This window comes from Myotis lucifugus, unplaced genomic scaffold (genome assembly GCF_000147115.1).
Source record: "Myotis lucifugus unplaced genomic scaffold, Myoluc2.0 scaffold_46, whole genome shotgun sequence".
Lineage (NCBI taxonomy): Eukaryota > Metazoa > Chordata > Mammalia > Chiroptera > Vespertilionidae > Myotis > Myotis lucifugus.
Genome location: NW_005871094.1, coordinates 2,338,652 through 2,360,149, shown reverse-complemented (window position 1 = coordinate 2,360,149; position 21,498 = coordinate 2,338,652). Strand labels below are relative to the sequence as shown.

The following is a 21,498-nucleotide window of genomic DNA, read 5'->3' as shown; positions in this document are numbered from 1 at the left end:
GTAAGGCTCCTCCCTGGCCATGCTAAGCAGGTAGGTAAAATGTTACCATCTCATTGGTGGGCAAAGTCAAGAGTGAAACATAGGCTGTCTGGACCGCCTCCTTTCTGTTCTCACTCCCGTCATGAGAGGACAGGTGGCCAGCACGCCTCAGCCTGCCTATCTCTATCACCTGGAGGGAGGTATCCATATGTCTCCTTGATCTGATCAGAACAATTACTTTTAGTCAAGGGGGACGAGATCATGTCAGGCCCCACGCTAGGTGTTCTAAACATTTATAAGCAACAATATGTTTGGGCAACATAAAAAAATTATGCAATATACAATCACTTCGCTGGAGGGGGAAAAAGGAACACAAAACCTTTGGGTCAAGTGTATGACTAAGCCAGCTAATGTTAACAAATACTCAGGTATTTGGAAATGACTCAGGTAACCAGAAATTCTTAATAGAAACTATTGGAAACTCAAGGACCTTTGAACAAGAGGAATTGCACAGAAAAGAAACTGGTATCGTCGGGCTCCTTTAACATGAGTGATAAAGTCAATCAAGGTTAGAGCAGATAAATTCAATAATCCCCATCCCACTCCCATGGAGAGAAGTTTCTTAATCAAGAGTCTTTTTAAAAAGAGCTGACACCTCATTCTCTTTCCAGATTACCTGGCCGGGGTCTCTTTTTCCAACCTTATTCCCACAATTTGTGATGGTCAAATAGCCCCCTTGCCTTTTTACACAGATATGGTTACAAACCAACCTCCTTGCAAGCCACCTATACACAAGCCCTAAGTCAAGAGAAGAGACTCCCAGCCACGTGGCTCAGTAGTTAGTGACAACCTATGAACCAGGAGGTCATGATTCGATTCCCAGTCAGGGCACATGTAGGGGAAGTGCAGGAGGCAGCAGATCGATGATTCTCTCTCATCATTGATGTTTCTATCTGTCTCTCCCTCTCCCTTCCTCTCTGAAATCAATAAAAACATATTTTTAAAAAAAGAGAGAGATTCCCCCAAAGTCTACTGTCCTCTCTAGTTCTGCTACTTGCTATTTCTTATGTTAAGTCTGTCTTATGTTAAAACAACTTAAGATGATTAGCATAGATCCCTTGGGACCCTGGAGCTACGTGAACAGATAAGAAAGAAAATTTTAAAGGACTAAGCCTAACTGCGTCTGGCCTGCAGGGTATTTGTTAGTTTTGTTTTTCTGACTGAAGTGACCTCCAATGTTATCTACGGATGCTTGTAACAGATGTTTCTTCTAGAAGAAGTACTTGATTCCCCAAATTCTGACTTGTTTTGGGAGAAGTAGCGTTCTTAGACAAGATACAAGAAGTGATCTAAGAAGGAAACCAATAACAATAACAGCCCCAGTGTATATTGTTCACTGAATGTTTACCAAATGCAAGGCCCCATTCTAAGAACTTTACAAACATTCCCTTAAAGGTGAGGACATTCCTTATGAGGAGCTGAGGCTTGGAGAGGGTAAGGTAACTTGCTCTACACAGGCACAACTTGAAAGAGCTGAACTTCATACCCAGATATGACAGCAACTCCATGCTCTGAGAAACCTGAAGGAAGCAATACCATGAAGGGAACATGTGGAAGAAGGTGACACTGAATAGAAAAGAAATGTCATAATCCTGAAGCTAAATAACATACCCAAGACACGGCCCTTCTCTCGGCACTCTGGCCATTGCTGAGAAGTACCCCGTGGTCCACGGAACCATGGGCAGGACCCACAGCTTTAGAAGGTGGGAGGCTTCTCTTACCTTTCTAGAAGCAAAGGGTGTCAAGATAATTGATAACAGAGAGGTCCTGAGATAACATGGTGTCCCTCAAATGGTCCCCAGGTGTGTGTGCCCACTCCCTGGAATGTGATCCAAGGGTGCCAACCCGCCAGTGGTTTCTTCCCATACCTACTGATCCACAGGGCCAATTTCCCAGACTGAAGAACACATGGGAAGCTACACCTACATCAGGCAAAATAGACTTTAAGCCAATGAGTATAGTAAGAGGCAAAGAAAGTGATTACATAATGATAAAGGGGTGATTTCATCAAGAAGATATAATAACCATAAATATAAACACACCCAACATCAGAGTACCTATTTACAGGGTGTCCCCCCAAAAAATGTATACACACTTTGAATGATTATAAAGTCAGTGTTTATTAACATACAGTTCATTAAAAAAATTTAAAAGCATCTACAGAAATGAATAATTTTTTTTGTCAATGCCTGTTTTCAAACTGATGACCGTTCTGGTCCAGGCACTGCTGATAACGCGAAGCAATGGAATCACAAACATCAAGAATCATTTCGTTCGGTATTTGTTCACCCTCAATTCATCAACTGTGGCCCGTTTTGTACCATAAACTTTATCTTTTATGTATCCCCATAAAAAAAGTCTAGTGGCACTTTAGGGTAAATTTTCTTTGTTCAAAGCTTAGTCTGGCTTCACCCATTATTTCAAATCAGTTAAACCTGAAAAGGAGTGAAAATTAAGTGAGTTATCAGCTGTTAAAGTGTGTATACATTTTTGGGGACACCTTATATAAAGCAAATAACAGACATAACAGGAGAAACAGGCAGCAATACAAAAAGAGTAGGAAACTTTAATACCCTACTTTCAACAATGGATAGATCATCCAAACAGAAAAGCAATAAGAAAACATTGTACTTAAACTACACATTAGATCAGAAGGACTTAATGGACATTTACAGAACATTCCATCCAAAAGCAGCAAAATGCACATTCTTCTCACGTGTACATGGAACATTCTCCAGGAGAGGTCATATATTAGCCCACAAAATAAGTCTTAATAAACTTAAGAAGACTGAAATCATATCAAGGATCACAATGATATGAAACTAGAAATCAATTTACAGGATACCTAAAACATTCACAATATGTGGAGACTAAGCAACATCAATGGGTCACTCACATCAATGGGGGACTGAACCACCAATGGGTCAAAGAAGAAACCAGAAAAGAAATAAAAAAATATCTTGAGACAAATGAAAATGGAAATACGACACACTGAAACTAACAGAATGAACACTTACATTAACAATAAACATTTATATTAAAAAAAAGAAAGATCTCAAATAAACAACTTAACTTTACACCTCAAGGAACTAGAAAAAGGACGAACAAATCTCAAAGTTAGTCAAAGGAAGGAAATGATGAAGACAAGAAAGAAAATAAATAAAATAGACATTAAAAAGGCAATAGAAAGGATCAATGAAACTAAGAGCTATTGTTTGTTTTTTTAAGATGAACAAGATAGACAAACCTTTAACTAGATTTACCAAGAAAAAAGAGGTCTCAAATAAATAAAATTAGAAATGAATTCCAAAACATGTCTCTAAAAGCCTAACATTTTAATGGAAGAACTGGCAGCAGAGGCCACGTTTTCTGAATCCAAAGGTGGCCACGAGAAACCAGCTGCATAAACAGTGCTGAGTGGCAGGAAGATCAGTGTCCGGGGCTGGCAGTTGTTTTCTACAATAGTGCGATCCTGGAAAGTGAGGAAGTCTCAAAAAGCCTGGGACCTGCAGGTTTGACAGGTTGATCAGCCCGACCGAGAGATCTTTAAACTGGATATTTAAGAAGAAAAGGGAAAGAACCCATGTAAAACTGCATCCAGGCCACAGGGGGATCCTCCCTTGGAACCAGAGTGGGAAAGGCTACAGAGGGAAGACCAGACGCTATTTTCTCTCCTTAATTTTCTCTCCTTAATTGCCCACCGCACCTGATAAATGGTGTCTTTTCCTTTTTCAATGCTTGGTGTTAAGAGTGCTCAGCCCTAGACGGTTTAGCTCAGGGGATAGAGCATCGGCCTGTGAACTGAAAGGTCCCAAGGTTCGATTCCGGTCAAGGGCACATGCCCGGGTTGTGGGCTTGATCCCCAGTGGGGGGCTTGCAGGAGGCAGCCGATCAATGATTCTCTCTCATCATTGATGTTTCTATCTCCTTCTCCCTCTTCCTTCCTCTCTGAAATCAATAAAATATCTATACTGATGGGATAGGGAGGTTTAGGATGGACGTCAAATTCCCCTAGCTGACACAGCTTCCCCAGCATGGACAGAAAATACAATGTTAAGAAGTGCAAGGCAGAGCTTCCCTTACAAGTGAAGATGGAATGGAAGCTGTCCAGCATATCATCAGGCTGGACAGTACTCCAAAATGAAAATTCAAACAGGCATTAACAAAAGGCACTACAGCAAATTAAGAACTGCCTTTATAATGACAGGGCAGTTTACACAAAGAGAACCGTGAACCTAAGTGTGAGCTATCACATCCTGCTTAAAAGAGACCTTTTCCTTAAACTGTATCTACTAAAGTTATTTATTAAACAAGCACAAACAACAACAAAAAATGTGCTAAAAGCTGATGAATGCAGTTGTCCACAAAACACTCAAATAAGTAGGCTAAGGTAAACCCGTGTCTAGCTACAGATGTACTTAACTTAAAAGTTCACTGTGACATAAGCAGCAATTCAAAATTTTAAGAACAAACTTCATAAAAATCTCAACTACTGGATTAATAGAACATTGCAGTGGCCCAAATTATATCCAGTCATATTCTATCATAATCTATCTGTCTCTGGCCCTGGCCAGGTAGCTCAGTTGGGTAGAGCACTGTCCCAATACACCAGGGGTGGGGAACCTCCTTTCGGCCAAGAGGCTTTGGATATTTGTAACATTATTCTTGGGCCAAACAAAATTATCACCTTAAAAATTAGCCTGCTATGTTTGGTTAAACATTTAATTAACTGACCCCTAGTGCTTTGGCAGGGCCAGACCAAATGATTTCACGGGCTGTGGGCTGGACGTTCCCCACCCGGATTATGCCAAGCTTTCAGATTCGATCCCCGGTCAGGGCACATACAAGAATCAACCCATGAATGCATAGATGGGTGGAACAATAAATCAATGTTCTCCCTTTCTCACTCTCTAAAATTAATAAACCAATAAATATCTAAAATTAAGAAAAGTAATAATCTACCTGTCTCCTACAGTTCAGGAGAGAGATTTTTAACTGTTTATCACTTGGCCTCCTTGCTCCTCACTCTGAAGAAGGCTATAAACTAATTTTCGGTGGCCCGAATACAGCTTACCAGGCAGTTATCCTAATGGGGCAGGAAACGAGTTCCAGTAATTTGATCTCCCCTAAAGCAAAATAAAGCCACCCAGAGGACAGGCCCTTGGAACACAGGAATTACAGAATGAAGGATGGCAAGAAGGCTCCCTTCTCCCCATCCAGCTAAGAGCCATGGAAACAGCCCCCACAGTACCTGTACTTACCACTGATTTCTCAGTAGCTATGAGGTAATTTGAGAATACCGAAGTCTGTGCCCGCTTTGTTTTCTTTACATGATGGCAATTAGAGGTTATCTCTATAATAACCTCTTACAGTCCCACAGCTTACTGAGTGGGTGTGGAAGGAGTGGAATTAGGGCTGAGGTGCCCTCGGGGGCTGCTGCTGTCCCAGAGATGCCGCGGGAGCCTGGAAACCAGGGTTTTATAGCTACTTCCATTTGTTGTTTTAAATTTTGCCTCCAGATTCAGGCTGAAAGCACTGAGAGTATATCACCATCTACTTTGCCATCTACAATGCTATGAACATTTCAGTAATAATGACAACAGTTAGAGCAACCAACGAATTACAAGTGGGCAAAATGCTGATGTAATGGAAATGTATACTGGTATATACAAATACTATTTAAAATAGGAAAGCCTAATCATTTTATGTGTTGTTAATTTAATAACACAGCACATGGTTTTTTATTTGCTTATTTGTTACTAGTAAAAAAAAAAAAAAAAGAGGCAGTTCTGGTGTGGTAATAGTGAGAAAGGCTATACACTTAACATGTGCTAACAAAGCAATATGGCTTTAAAAAAAAGTCACTTACTATTGAGTTAAAAGCAATATATCATTAAAATCATAGGAATTGATTATACAACTCTTAGTATTGGTAAGAGAGCACTTCAAATTATACACTCAAATTTGGCCATTAACTGTAATAAAGGAATTAAAAAAATTAGAATGCCCTTCCCTAAGAGGAGGGGTACCAGCATGGTGAGGGGTCTAGAAATCAAGCCATAGGTACAAACAGTTACGGAGAGAGGGAGGCATGAACAGAGTGCTTAGCGTGGGAAAGACAGGAAGGGTTGTCCTAAGAGAAGCCTTAGTTTACTCAGCATCAGAAAGCAGAGCTAAGATCAGTGAGTTTAATTATAGGGAGGTTTCTACTAACAGCTCTGCAACGGACAACTTTCCCATGTTGACAAGCAGTGAGCTCCTCATCACAGGAGGCAATGTATAGGAGAACGCGCCCCTCTACTCAGTAGGAGGGTCAGATGACCTTCAAACTTCCTTTGACTTTAAAATTATTTCATTATCTTTAACCTCAAATCTACTCGTTATTGTTAGAATTGAAACAGCAATGCTGAGTCTAATTAATAAATCAATAAAAAAATAAGTCACCTGCCGGCCTGTGTGGCTCAGTGGTTGAGCATCACCCTATGAACCAAGAGGTCTCGGTTTGATTCCCAGTCAGGGCACATGCCCAGATTTCTGGCTCCATCCCCAGTTGGGACATGCAGGAGGCAGCTGATCAATGATTCTTTCTCATCATTGATGTTTCTGTCTCTCCTTCTCCCTTCCTCTCTGAAATCAATAAAAATATTTTTTTAAAAAGTGACCCAACCACTGAGTGTTTCAGAGTGTAGACATCTGTGGCTTCCATTCAGGAAATGGAAAGAGGGCTACCTTTGCTTTGACATACCATGTGATGAACCAAGCTTGGTTGGAATATATATTAGAGGTAAGGTAAGGAATGTTTGCTACAAACTACACAGTCTTACCCTTATCTCTTGAGTGTATCCCAGTTCCATTTCAATCAAACCATCTGACACTTAGTCCTAAAGACATAAAGAGCAAGGCCACCGGCTTCACCCAAAGAACCTATCTCTGTGTTCTCTTTCATTCTTAAAAATACAATTGAATCGTGTAATTTCATGCACATTCCAAGGGACCTTACACTCCCTATGTCATTTATTACACTTATAAAATATTGCACAGTGAAGAGCTCTGCAAAGCAAACAGTAAAACTTACTCGAACACACTCCACAGAACTGGAATTCTAATTAAGTTTGAACTTTAGAAAAATAGCCATAGTAGGAACTGTGACTGATGTTTGACTCCTGGGTACTAAGTTTATAGTCATTATGCACTGCTGGCACTTTAGGTCTCAGAGCTGACTTGGGAACCCATGTAGGGCAGTATCTTCACAGATACAACTACTAATAAAATATATTGAGTCCTTGTAATCTGCCCAGTACTGTATATTCCAAGGGCCCTTAGATCAGCTCAATAAACCGAGCCCCTGGCCCTGAGGGAGTAAATACTAATATTAACACCCTCCAGCAAACTGGGGTTTAAGCAATCTGAGCAAGGGTAATAAACCAGGTGCTGAGCTGAAAGCACAGCTGTCTGACTCCAAAGCCCCCTGCTCTTTCTTATCCAGTGTCCTGCTCAGCTGCGGCACTTCAACACTACTGACCCCCAGTGCTGTGCTAAGAGCCCCCACACCCTAGGAGCAGCCTGGGGCAGGCCCCTGACTCCCGGAGGCAGTCAGCAGCCCCAAACTGCTGTGCCACTTGCAACTGTTATCAAGCCCAGGCTGGCAGGGCTATGACGGCTCACTTTACCTGTAGCTAATACACGTATAGTAAGACAGAAAGGGTCCCTACCCAAGCGATATAGCGCAACGCTGGGTCTGTAAAACTTCCACTCTGGCAGGCATTTCTAAGAGCAATGAATTTTGACCATCTCTGCAAGGAGAACTACTCAATGGGACCCTTAGCTGTTTGGAATATACGCTAGCATAAAAGACATTCTGCAAGCTTCTATATATGTGAAAAAATAGTGAAAATCCGTCACAGAATCAGTAAATCCTAACTGTACAAGAAATTCATTGATTCAGAAGTAACTCTAACTCTTTATCTACATACTACTTTATATCGCCCAAAATTCAAAATTCCAGAAGCTTGAGTCACCAAATCACAGTCACAAAGCCCTCCTAAGTGCAAAGGAAATCTCTCAGAAAAGGGGAGGGACCCTTCAAAGCATACTTCCTCTCGCTGCCATCCACCCTTCACCTGCTGAGTGCCCAGTGCTGGGGCCTTTTGAGAGCTGTCACAGAAGTTCAGGCAGTGGCCAGAATGGCAGCATGCTGGGCGAGGAGAGAAGTCCCTGTGAGTTAGACCTGGGCCTGAGATCTGGCACTACCTTTGGTCACCTGCACACATCTGCCTCCTGTCACCTTCTGCCCACAACACGTGTAATTCCAGCCGGAGGTGGGGCTTGAGGGGAGGGGAGGGAGGGATGGGGCAGGCGGAGAGTGCATTGAGTGGATTTCCCTGCACCATGCTCTTATCTCTATTCTCCTCCAGCAGAGCTGTCACTTGTCTAAGAGGGGAAAGGCAGGGGAGGAGGAAGAAAGGGAATGAGATGTGAATTTCTGATCTCACCAGCATACCCAAGAATTCAGTCCTAAGCGAAAGGCGAACACATCTCCACTTGACAAGTAGGTGGTCAGATGTCAGAGGCCTTTTGGCAAATTAGAAAAGATGGGACTTGTGCTTACCTGACTGCTGATGGACTCTTTCTTGGCCGAGCTCTGAGCCTGAGGCGGGCCCTGGGCAGGTGACAACCGTGAGGGGCTCTTCTTACTCTGAGGCAGCAGTGAGGACAGGAAACCCACACGAGGCGACTGGGAGAGGGATGTGTTCCTCTGGCTGCACACCATGGCTCTGGACAGGCACACACAACATAAGGTCACAGGGCTGGAGGGGGACCTGGGAGAAGCCGGAGCACAGGCCTGCTGGGCTGCAGACAGCGCCAGGGGCCAGGGCCTTAGCTGGGCTCACATGCCTGGGCTTTAAGGTGGCGCTATCCTCAGTTCTCTTGCTTAGACCAAAGAGAGCCGGCGGCCTGTCCGGCACAACGGGAAGTCTGAGGCTCTCCTCTGAGGGCCCTGGGAAAGCTCAGATGCTCTGTTTATATTCATCACAGGTTTGAAATGATGACCTGGATATACTGGGCTGAATAAAATACATCATTAAAATGAACTTCACCTATTTCTTTTTACTTTTTTTTAACATAGCTAAACTTCTTTAAATTACATTTCTTGGTGTGCATTCTATTACCATCAGATGGTGCTAGCTCAGAAACGAGAGCAGTTTCACTGGGTGCAGTGCTTGGCCACATGTAGGTGGAGAATCTGACTGTCTGGGTTTGTGTCCTGACTCACCACTCACTCAGTCACTGTGACCTCTCTGTGCCTACATCTCTTCAACTGCTACTGCTGCTATTATTATCAACTGGGTCTTCTGTTTAGCTGGCTGTTTTTTAATGTCACTCAAATACCTCTCCCTCAATCTGCCTACCTCTTCAAACCCTCACACAGGATGATGCTTCTGCTGTGGAACGCATCCAACCTGTGGCTGCCAATCTTTTCAACCATGAGGTACTGCTTCCAATGCACAAAAACTTCACAAGGCTTTAGACCAGTGGTTCCCAACCTTCCTAATGCCGCGACCCTTTAATACAGTTCCTCATGTTGTGGTGACCCCCAATTTCATTGTTACAAATTGAACATAACTGATTAATCACAAAAACAATATGTAATTATATATGTGTTTTCCAATGGTCTTAGGCGACCCCTGTGAAAGGGTCGTTCGACCCCCAAAGGGGTCGCGACCCACAGGTTGAGAACCGCTGCTTTAGACAGTGGTTGTATTTATTTATCCAGGTGGCACACACCCGATGTGCAGGTCCCTGGAAGAGCTCAGCAGGCTGAGGACCTCAGAGGCCAGGGGAGCTTACTCAGTGAGGAAGCATTAACCATGAGTGCAGGAGGCTCTTGGGAAATTCTGCATCTCCAGGAGCAGGGGGCCCAGGTAAGAGCACAGGGGAAAGAGGGAAGGAGGGGGCTAGGCCCTCCAACCACAGGGCAGGGCACACACTCACAATTCCGAGTCCCCCAGGCGGTCCATGTTGGAGACGTAAGGAGGCAACTTGTGTTGGACCATGGCCTTTTCTTCTTCTGGCTGTTGCTCCTCTTTCTTTAGTCGGTGGATTTCGGCTTGCAATGCAAAAAGCTGCATAGAGATGAGACAGAGTTCATCAATGACATCACCTCGCTGGGAAGATTAGCCACATCACATCCAAAACCCAACCTCACTGGTTCAAAAGGCCACTGGCTCTCAGGATGCCAGTCCCGCTCTCTGCCCACTGTGGTTTGGGAAAAATGGGCAAGTACAGCTGATACCTGACTACAGTGAGGTGAGAAACTGAAAACCGTTAGATATACAAAACCCCTTTTTTTTTTCTTTTTATCATTTGACTCGCTTCCCTTTTATCATTTTACTTGCTTCCTCCTGAATTCACTGAGAAAAACAGCTCCACCCAATCCTGCTTTGCTCTTGGGAATCTACAAATCAGACTCTGGAACTCTCATGGAAAAGCTTAATTAAATAAGGTTCAGCATTTTTTACTGTTTGCCTGAAGAAAATTATACACACACCCCCAAAATCCAAGAATCTTTTTTTTTTTTTAATCCTCACCCAAGGATATTTTTCCATTAATTTTTAGAGAGAGTGGAAGAAAGAGGGAAAGACAGAGAGAAATATCGATGTGAGTGAAACACATCAATTGGTTGCCTCCTGCACACACCCTGACCAGGGCCCAGGCCAGGGAGGAGCCTGCAACCGAGGTACATGCCCTTGACTGGAATCAAAGCTGGGACCCTCTATCCATTGAGCCAAACCAGCTAGGGCAAAAAACCCAAGAATCTTAAACCCCCAAACCTAAACAGTTTATAATCCTCCTTGTTCTGAAAATCTTCCTGTTTCTAAAGAGATCTTAATTTCAAGGACAGATAAATACTCAACAGGCAAAATATAAAGGCAAATGTAGGTTTCTAAGTCCTGTCACTTTACCAAACTAGAGAAATGGAGAGCTGAGCAGACAATTAAATATCTGAGTTATAAACAGTACAGATATAAATATATGTGGAAAAGGACTGGGATCACAAAATAGACATACGAAAACAGGTCAGTTGCCAGGTGGCATGAGTGCACATATAGTCTTTTCCTTCTCAAAAGTACATTACTGTTACTATGTTGTTCATTCTTAAATGACTTAAAATATGAACCCTGCCTCTGGTTTTCAGAGACTATTACCGTCCCTGAGTCTCCAACTGATTTTCTGGCGACTCACTTTCCTCTGAGATCTGTGCTCTCCTCTACATGACCAGCCCTCCACCGCCCCTACCTGATTTCAAACATGAAAAGTATTTTCCAAGAAGCAAGTGTGCTCAGAACCAACCTTCTGACGTAGAACTTCATTTTCTTCTTGAACCTGGTTGGTCCTCTGGCACTCGGCATCAAAGTTCAGGATCACAGGCACTGGTGCACACAGTTAAAGAATAAGCCTGCCTGGGAAAGGGCTGAGAGACCTTCCCAAACTCTTTTTTTTTTCTTCCCAAACTCTTGACACAGCAGCATCACCCCTGAACACAAGATGGGGGAATGGAGTACAGACTCAGTGCTATGGGGTCTTCTCAGCTTTATGAAGTAGTCTCTCCCCCGAGGCCAGGCCTGGCCTGCCTTCGTTCAGACAGATGTACAGACACGTGACAATCTGCTGGCTAGCCCACAGAGAGTTCTCTCCCAATGCCAGCAATAAAGAGCCATATCCAGTGGGCTTCAGAGCCAGTCTAAGCATCGGCAACAGGCAGCTAAGAGCAAGCCGAGGCCAGGCTCTGCGGGCACGCTGCTGGCCGCCCCACCAGCTGGGCAGAAGGGTCCGCCACTCGGCTTTCCCCTGCCAACTCAACCTCTCCCTGGCAAAGGTTTAGACTGAGGAGAAAGCTTTCTGCAGTTTGTGCGGCCACATGCCACCATGTGAGCATCCACAGTGTAGGTCAGCGTGTCAGTCTTCCCCAACCACCTCAAACAGCAGCAGTCAGGAGGAGTGCAAAGCAGGCAGGGCCTCAGCACTGAGGAAGTGAACGGAGGCTCGAAAGGGCACTGTCTTGCACTGAAAAGACCTAGAGTGACATTTCCCATTTCCGTAGAGGGCCCACGTGGCTGTGCCATAACCACCTCTGGCCTGAGCCGCTGCTGGTTTCATTTGAAAGCCCTCAGGATGCAGAGCAGCAGCAGGGCCAGAAGAAAGGCACAGCTGGCAAGAGCAGAATTCCCAGCAGCCACAACGCAAAAGGAAAGGGCACCCTTCCTACCTCCACCAGCAGATGTCCCTCCCGAACGGCCGCTGGGTGGGCCTCCACAATGCCCCGTTTATCAGTGACTCACCAGGCAGCCCCATTCAACCCAGACTCTTCTCCGCCCCCAGAGTCCCAGCCTAGAGAGCACAAGCAATGGATAATGGTCCCAGGCCTGGGATCAAAGCATTTCCTGACAAAATGGGAAATATGGTAGCCGTAAATCATTTACATTCTCTCTCAAATAACCACATATATATTCTTAGAGCTGCTGTTTTCTGGCAACTTGAGGAACACTGAATTCACTGTCAGAGAAAGCGACCCAAACACTAATCTAGGGAGGAAGTTCCAGCCCAAGAAGTGTTCTCATCTGCTACCTAATCCCAACAAAGGTAAGTGATAGATATCCTGGGGGGAGGGGAGGCACAGAGATGGTGCTCTGAGGATGGCTGGTGTCACTAAGCAGCAGCTGCATACCAACCCCTGTATCTGCGAAGAGAGGCCCTCATACCTGCTTGAGGGCTCCTCTCAGAGCCCCGCACTGGCACCCCACCGCTGCTACAGTCCCCCATGGAAACTATTACTTCAGCAGCAGAACTAAGACTTATGATTCCCTGGCCTCCTGACAAAAATAAACACAATATGTCCATCCGCCTCACATAACACGTGACAATGATCCTTGGGCATTTGGTGGAAGAACTGATTGCATCAGGAGCAGCAGCCACTGATCACATTGTCTGGATGCATCAGGGTAGGCCCACAGCCCCAGGCAGCTGAAAGGATATGCATGCACTGAAACAGGACACTCAGGAAGTTGTGCAGGGACACAATGAAGGTGTCGGCCCACTGACGAGAAAAGTAGGTAGCAAAGGTGGGGTTGGTGTCTGGAGACGGCAGGAAGGGCAGGACAAACCAATCCTTCCACTCGGCCTGGTTCTGGAGCTCCGTGGCCTGCTTTGCAAAGAACTCCTGAGCCTTGTCATTTCTGTTTGTCTGCCAAGACACAGAGGAGACGGCAAGGAGGGGGAAAAGACAGAAGCCCAGAGGTAAGATTCTTCATCATTGCCTTTGAATATCAGCTTGCTAGGTAAGTGGCCAAACATAATCTACACACTCCATAAAATAAAGGAAATCATCACTCATTTCTCACGTTTCTTGTAATTTCAAAGAAGTTGGTTTAAACTGAAGTCTGATGATAACTGCCATTCTAAAAATTAATTCCTAGTTGATTTTCAAACAATCTAATTAACTATTCCCCCAGGTCAGCTATAATCTTTGTGATGCAAATTTTAACCCAGCTACTTATAGTCTTTAAAACATCAGCCAGGCCCGGCCAGTGTGGCTCACTGGTTGAGTGTCAACCTATGAACCAGGAGGTCATGGTTCAATTCCCAGTCAGGGCACATGCCCGGGTTGCAGACTCGATCCCCAGTAAGGGGAGTGCAAAAGGCAGCCGATCAATGATTCTCTCTCATCACTGATGTTTCTATCTCTCCCTCTCCTTTCCTCTCTGAAATCAATAAAAATATATTTAAAAAAACTACCAGCCAGACTTGCATGCTTAAAACAAGAGGAGAAATTGAAATGAGGAAGACAAGTCATGTGATCTGCAGATGAGAAAGGGGGGGGGGGGATTAGGAAAACAGTCAAAAATAACTTGCACTGTGACTATTTCACCCTTTCCCAGAGTAACACAGAGAGTCCTCTCTAGAAGTGAAAAGAAAATCTATTTCTGGATCAAATAACTCTTTCCACCAAGGAATCCCTGAATCAACAAGCACCTGAATTGTGTAGACAAGATAAAAGCGGAACAGGCTGGTTTTCAGTTTGTTGACGGTGGGTCGGTATATATCCTCCAAGCGGCTGAAGAGTCGCCGCTCCAGGTAGCTCCAATAATCCCGCAGGGCAGCCAAGTCATACACCTGCATCAGCTGCTGCAACTGGTCCACAATCTTGTCCACCTAGTGAGAGAAGGTGGTGAAGGACGGAAGGGAACCCTCCCCTCGTTCCACAGAGTTAATACAGCCTTTTCCTCTTGCTGTGGCTTCTGGGTGTTCAATAAAAATTCAAGTTAGCCATCTAGTGAACTTTAAAAACATATTCCTGTAATAGCGCTTAAATTATTGTCTGATATTAGGTATCTGGTGTGACCTTCCAGCAAGTGTGGAAATGTCGGGTGTTAAAAACGCTGACGCAGGAAGCAGCAGATACTGGGTCCGGGTCTTGGACAAGAGAGAGCAAGAGAACCTCCATGGTCCTCCTCCCAGCACCACCATTCCAGGATTTCAGGGCTCATGGTGCTGGGCACTGGCTGACTCCTTCACGTCATCCAGGCATCCCAGAGCCCTTGCAGCTGCTCAGTGTCAGCTAAAGAAGTCACCTCCTTGGGGGGAGCAATCACACTAGAGCAGCGGTTCTCAACCTGTGGGTCGCGACCCCTTTGGCGGTCGAACGACCCTTTCACAGGGGTCGCCTAAGACCATCCTGCATATCAGATATTTACATGACGATTCATGACAGTAGCGACATGACAGTTATGGAGTAGCAACGAAAATAATTTTATGGTTGGGTCACCACATGAGGAACTGTATTAAAGGGCCAGAAGGTTGAGAACCACTGCCCTAGAGCATACAATCTGGAAAGGTTTATGGCAACGAGTACCAACCTAACACCCCCATTTTACAGATCAGGACACCGAGGCCTGGAGAACTGAGATGCTTTGCTTTGGCCACCAAGGAGCCGGGAATTCTGGCAGTACAAGAACCCCGGTCTCCCAGCTCCCCTCCAACTCCTGCTGCTCGCTCACTGCCTCTCTCAATTCACCTGTCAACATTCACTGAAGTCAGCCAACAGACGCGTATAAATTCCGAGAGCTTCTCAACGGAAACTCATGCCTTAGCAGAGGACATTTAACGTATGAAACTGTGCAGCGAGGTCTTCTTCCTCAACTGCTGAAGCAACACTGCCAAGGAGTCGCTGGCAAGGCCATCTTCCGCAAACACCGCCCGTACTGGAACCAGCTCACCTTGTGGGCTGCAGACCCCGTGGCTCCCGGGCCCTCGGGAGCCAACTACAGAGCCTCGTGTTGCCCAGATCCAAGCATCCACCCCGCCTTCGCTCCGAAAGCCTCGTGCACCCCCCACTCTCCTGGCCAAGGTCTGCCAGCACCTGCTGCAAGGCTGGGGTGCAGCACGGAGCCCTGGCCCGGAGCGAGGGCACCTGGGCTCCAGCCTCCGCGAGGCTCCGGGCTCGCCCGGCAACTTCAGGCAAGTCACGTCCCCTCTCAGGGCCCAGTTCCTCATCTGTCAAGCGAGGGCCACACGCGCACCAGCGAGGGCCACAGCGCCGCTCCCGCCTCAGGGGGCAGGGCTAGGGAAGAGCCGGCTCCCGGCTCCCCCAGGGCCGCCTCCGCCCGCCTCGGCCCGCGCCCGCCGGCCTCTCACCCGGAACCCCTTCTCCTTGTCCGCCTTGATCTCGGCCTCCAGCTGCCGCAGTGTGTACGTGAAACCGCGGAAGAGCAGGTACTCGCGGACCAGCTCGTCTGTGCGCTCCACGGCCTCCGCCATCGCTGCGCGAGCGCCGTTAGGGGCCGCGGCACCCGAGGGACGAAGGGGCGGGGCCTCGGCAGCACGGGGCGTGGCCCGGCGCGGGTGCCAGTCACGCCGCGGCCGGCCTACCAGCCCGCACGCACTGCGCGCCGCACGGCTGTGGCCCCGCCCCAGCCCCGTCCCCCGCCCCCGCCCAGCTGTCCGTCATCACCACCCTCCCCGAGGAGCAGCTGGAGTAGGCAGTGCTCTGCTGAGTTGCCTGGCACCGCTGGCGGCGGCTGTGTCATCTGAGTTACTGAAAGTGGCTGCTGCCATCCAAGTTTAAGGGCTGGACATTAGAGAAGGTCCCAGACAGTCACGAGGAGGGCAGGGGCCTGAGGTGCCCTGCTCATTGGCATTATATCACGGAATCCTCTGTGTCCTGCTCCCATTTTGCAAATGGGGGAATCTGGAGTCCCAAGAGGTAAAGTGACTTGTATGAAGTCACACAACCAAGTGTGTCATTAGAGAGTTCTAACTCCCCCAAAAGCCCTGCTTTCATGAATAAGACTAATCAATTACAAAACAAGATAACCAGGATACACTGTTAGGAGAAAAAAAGGCAAGTTTCAGGCCAGTATATATAATATGGTTCCAGTTTCTTGTAAAAAAATAAAACACATAGTGTGTGTGTATATATGTTTGTGTGTACATTTTTAAAGTTAAGGAAGATTACACAGTAACCCTTTTTTCTCTAAAAGGTGAGATTATAAGGAACTATCACTTCCTTTTTTTATTTGCTTGAAATTTTTACAAAGTATATATTTGTAACCAGGGAAATAGCAAATCTTTGACTCTTACTTTCCTCATCTATAAAATAATGTTGATATCTACCTTGCAGAATAGTAATGAAAATTCAATAAGATCATGTAAAATGCTTAGCACGGTGAATAGGCCACCAGTAAAACTCAATGCTTGTTCCCTTCTCCTCCCCTCTAATGGTATAGCTTTCTGTATTTGTCAAAGCACAACTCAGAATCATTGCTATCACTCTGCCCAGACCCTCCAACCCAACTACATGGAAATTTAGCTCCAAGGGGGCTCTGATCTGCATTAGAGAAACCAGAAAAGATAGCATCAAGCAAGTCACAGCAAGGTGAGGTACAGACTTGTTCCTCCCTCTCTGCTGCTTTACTTCTCTCCACCCAGACACCCTTCCTTGTCCGCCAGAGCAGGAAAGCAGAGTTGCCTCTGACAACTGGAAGGACGAAACATATTCTACTTTGACTGGAATCTCAGGTCATCAAAAATGAACTGGGGAGGTCCCAATAGGTAGCAAACACCAAACCTCCCCCTAGAGGAATGTTGTGAGTTAGATTTCCCTGAGGGACCCTAAAGTGTCTACAGGGAAAAGAAATCTGAAACAACCAAAATGTTCAACATTAGGGAAAAGCTCGAATAAATTATGCTACATCCATCCCATGCAATCTTATGTAGTGTCTTAAAATCATGTTTTTTCAAAGACTAACTACTTAGAGAAATAGTCACACTATGTGTTAAAAATGTAAGATTAACACTCCGGGGGGAAAAAAATCTGGCAGTTTCTTATAAATTAAACATGTGATTACTATGTGACTCAGTCATTATACTCTTGGGCACTTATCCCAGATAAATGAAAACTTATCTTCACATAAAAAGTTGTGCACAAATGTTCAAAGCAGCTTAATTCCTAATAGTAAAAAGCTGGAAACCACTCACATGTCCTTCAAGTCATTTTGGTAGAAACTGAAATAAACAGGGCCAACAGGCAATACTGTGACCCAGAGCATGGCCATCCTACCTCAGCTCCTCTGGCCAAACAAACTGGTCCATCCATACCATGAAGTACTACCCAGCAATAAGGAGAAATGAATTAGTGAGACATACACATAAATCTCAAGAAAATTATGCTGAGTGGGAAAAAAAAAAGCCAATCCCAAAGGTTACATACAGAACAAAAGGTGTGATTCCATTTATATTACATTTTGAAATGATAAAATTCAGATAAAGTGGAGACCAGATTAGTGATTACCAGGGATCAAGGATAAGAATAGGTGGGGGCCTATGAGAGGAAGAGAGTGTGATTATAAAAGGGCAAAGAGAGGGCTCTTTGCGGTAATAGAACTGTTTAGCAACTTGATTGTGGTGTGGATGGGCGAACCTACAACATGTGATAAAATTGTAGAGAACTAAACACACACACGTGTGTGTAAAAGTAAAACAGGGAAATTTAAATATATTGGTAGATTATAAGTGTCAATATTCTGATTGTAATATTGTACAAATGATTGTATCATTTTGCAAGATGTTAACATCGTGGGAAACTTGGTAAAGTGTACATGGGATCTCTGTGTTATTTCTTACAGCTGCATGTGAATCTACAATTATCTCAAAATATAAAGTTTAATTTTAAGAAGTCTGATACAGAATTGTAGATGCAATATGATAGCTTCATATAATATTTTTGAAATATACATACACAAAAAATAATTACAATTATTGCCTTTAGGTCATGTTGGATTTTATGGGTGATTTCTGACTTTGTCTTTATGCTTTTTAATAGTTTTCAAATTTGTAGTATGAACACATATTCATTTTATTTTATAAATATAATGAATATCTTTAAACATAGCATATTCATTTGTCATAACAACCATATGTTAGTGCCAACTCACACAAAGATTTTGTCAACTAACCCCAAAACTTTTAAATAAGGACTACTGCTAAACTAGGAATTCCCAATCATGAGCTTATACAATTCAGTTTTGGAAACCAAATGCAGGACCTCACACCTGAACTCTGATTGTCAAGTTGCATCATTTCTCTGTTTCACAGCCTCCTCATCTGCAAGGGAAAGGCCTTGGGTCAGAAGAATCCTGAGGTCCCTCCAGCTCTTACAGTCAGTCCACAGGCCTCATGCTGGTGTAAGACACCTACTGGGAGCCTTGGTCTGTCTGTTTAGAGATCATGGGTCTCAAAGATTGAACGTGAGCCACTTTCTCTCTGACCATTGCAACCACATCCCGTAAGGAGTAGCTCAGGTTAGAGTCAGCAAAGTCCCCACTTGTACAGGGCAGAAAACCGCCAAGAATGGGCTTAGACTCCAGCAGAAGGAATCCACCGGTGGATGAGTCTATAGAATCATTCACTTTCACTGCTGGAGCAATTCAAGTCTCCTGGGTTAATAAGTAACATGCCTCTGAAAGCACCAAGTGGAGGACAGCATGGGGGAATTCCATCTCTGTTGACACACTTCCTAAAAAACAACTCCTTGCCCTGGGCAATCGTGCTTCCATCTTCTGCAATAGCTGGCTCTTGCTCTCTCTCTCTCTCTCTCTCTCTCTCTCCATACACACACACACACACACACACACACACACACACACACACTAGAGGCCCAGTGCATGAAAATTCATGCACTGGAGGGGGGGTCCCTCAGCCCGGCCTGCCCCCTCTCACAGTCTGGGAGCCCTCAGGGGCGGGAGGTGACCCGACGATCCGGGGAAGGCAACGCCCCCATCACACCTCTGCTGCTGCCTCAGCCGGCCCTGGTTACCTGGGCCTCGGGCGGCCCTGGATGGCTGGGCAGCCGACATCCAAGGATTGCCTGCGCCTTGGGCCAGCCCTGGGTGGCTGGGGGGCTGAAGGGACTGGGCACCACCATCTTGTCAATTAGCATATCCCCTCCTTATTGGCTGTGGGCACCACCATCTTTGAGGGTGTGACAGTCGATTAGCATATTCCCTCCTTATTGGCTGTGGGTGCTGCCATCTTTGCAATGGCATGAGGGTCAATTAGCATATTCCCTCTTTATTAAATAGGAGAGATATCTATATCTATATCTATATCTATATCTATATCTATATCTATATCTATATCTATATCTATATCTATCTATATCTAATGATTCTCTGGAGAATCCTGACTAACATACTTTGCAAAAGGTTTCTTCACTTTCAAATGAACTCCCTATTCCCTTATAGTTGTCTAATATAGGGAATATTGTGCAGCAGTGGAAATAAATAGGGTAGATTTCTATGTACGAATAAAATGCATCTCCAACTCATACTATTGAGTGAAAACAGAAAGTTGCAGGGTGATATTCTTACGTAAATTTCTTTCCTCCAAAAAATTCACAAAACAAAACTTATACTCCAAAGGAAAACACCTATAGGAATATAAACATCTTACAAAGAATCTGGAAGCAGTCATACCAAACTAATGACAGTTGTTAATTCTATAAAGGTATGGGGTCAAAATGTTTTCATTTTTACAAGGGAACGTGTAATTTGAGAAATTAAAATTAACCTTATAAAGAACATTAATCAAGGAATTGACCAATTATTTGATTTATAAGAACTGAACTCACCTGCCCCATGGTCATGTTACTATGGGTTGTGTGGGAGTATTTCAGATATGATCTATGCTACTGTAGGTGAGTATTTTAGGACAGGGTCTATGTTACTGTGGGAAGTATTTCAAAGCAGGATCTATGTTACCATGGGGAGAAGTCAGGGTCAGAAGGAGATGGCATGTGTGTGGATGTTGCCAGGGAGAACTCTGATTGTATCCAAAGCTGGTGAGAGGTCATCAGGGGTCTCAAGGTCACCAGAAAGTTCATGAGCAGAGCTTTCTGCCCCCTAGTTGTGGGGAAGGTTGACTGAACTAGACAAAAGATCGCATTTTCTTTTTTCTATTATTTGTTTTATTTATTTATTTTTAAATATATTTTTACTAGAGGCCCAGTGCACAAAAATTTGTGCACTCGGGGGGGAAGGGGGGTCCCTCAGCACGGCTTGTGCCCTCTCGCAGTCTGGAACCCCTCAGGGGATGACCACCTGCTGGCTTAGGCCTGCTCCCCGGGGGATTGGGCCTAAGATGGCAATCAGACATCCCTCTCACAGCCCAGCAGCCCTCGGGGGATGTCCACTTGCCAGCAGGGAGCAGGCCTAAACTGCAGTCGGACATCCTTAGCGCTGCTGAGGGGGCAGGAGAGGCTCCCACCACCACCACTGTACTGGGAGTCATCAGCCTGGCTTGTGGCAGAGCAGAGCTCCTCCCATGTGAGAGCGCCCTGACCACCAGAGGGCAGCTACTGCATTGAGCGTCTGCCCCCTGGTGGTCAGTGTGTGTCATAGTGACCAGTCATTCCCAGTCTTTCTGCTGTTAGGGTCAGTTTGCATATTACCCTTTTACTATATAGGATAGAGGCCTTGTGCACGGGTGGAGGCCAGCTGGTTTGCCCTAAAGGGTGTCCCGGATCAGGGTGGGGGTCCCGCTTGGGTGCCTGGCCAGCCTGGATGAGGGGATGATGGCTGTTTGCAGCTGGTCACACCCCCTTCAGGGTGGGGGTCCCCACTGGGGTGCCTGGTCAGTCTGGGTGAGGGGCTGAGGGCCATTTTCAGGCTGGCGGGTGACTGAACCCCGACAGAAGTTCCCAACCTCTCCTTTTTTTCCTTTTTTTTTATTCTGGGATTTATTTACCTTCTATGGCTGTCACTGGAGCTGAGAGCCGGCTTTAGCTCTGAGGCATGGCTCCAGCTCTGAGACCTCGGCTGCTGAAAGCAGGTATCTGGGTTTGTTTGGCTTCTATAATTGAAACACTGTTGCAGCTCCAGCTCCGAGGCCGGCTGGCTGAAAGCA

At 45.5% G+C, this 21,498-nt stretch overlaps 1 protein-coding gene across 2 annotated transcripts in view; it reads right to left on the bottom strand.

Moving 5' to 3' along the window:
* Positions 1 to 15,917, bottom strand: part of WDR91 (WD repeat domain 91) — a 28,167-nt gene extending 12,250 nt beyond the window's left edge. Inside the window, exons 1-6 of one of the 2 annotated variants that reach the window (XM_006088322.3) lie at positions 15,733 to 15,917; positions 14,071 to 14,250; positions 13,075 to 13,282; positions 11,392 to 11,474; positions 10,033 to 10,163; positions 8,648 to 8,813 (exon numbers count right to left, since the gene is read on the bottom strand). In XM_006088322.3, coding sequence (XP_006088384.1) covers positions 8,648 to 8,813; positions 10,033 to 10,163; positions 11,392 to 11,474; positions 13,075 to 13,282; positions 14,071 to 14,250; positions 15,733 to 15,855 — 891 coding nt within the window. In that variant the 5' untranslated portion in view covers positions 15,856 to 15,917. Of the gene's footprint in view, positions 1 to 8,647; positions 8,814 to 10,032; positions 10,164 to 11,391; positions 11,475 to 13,074; positions 13,283 to 14,070; positions 14,251 to 15,112; positions 15,429 to 15,732 lie in introns of those variants that run through there. The other variant, XM_023753505.1, reaches the window with a different exon arrangement.
* Between the last annotated feature and the right edge of the window lie 5,581 nt (positions 15,918 to 21,498).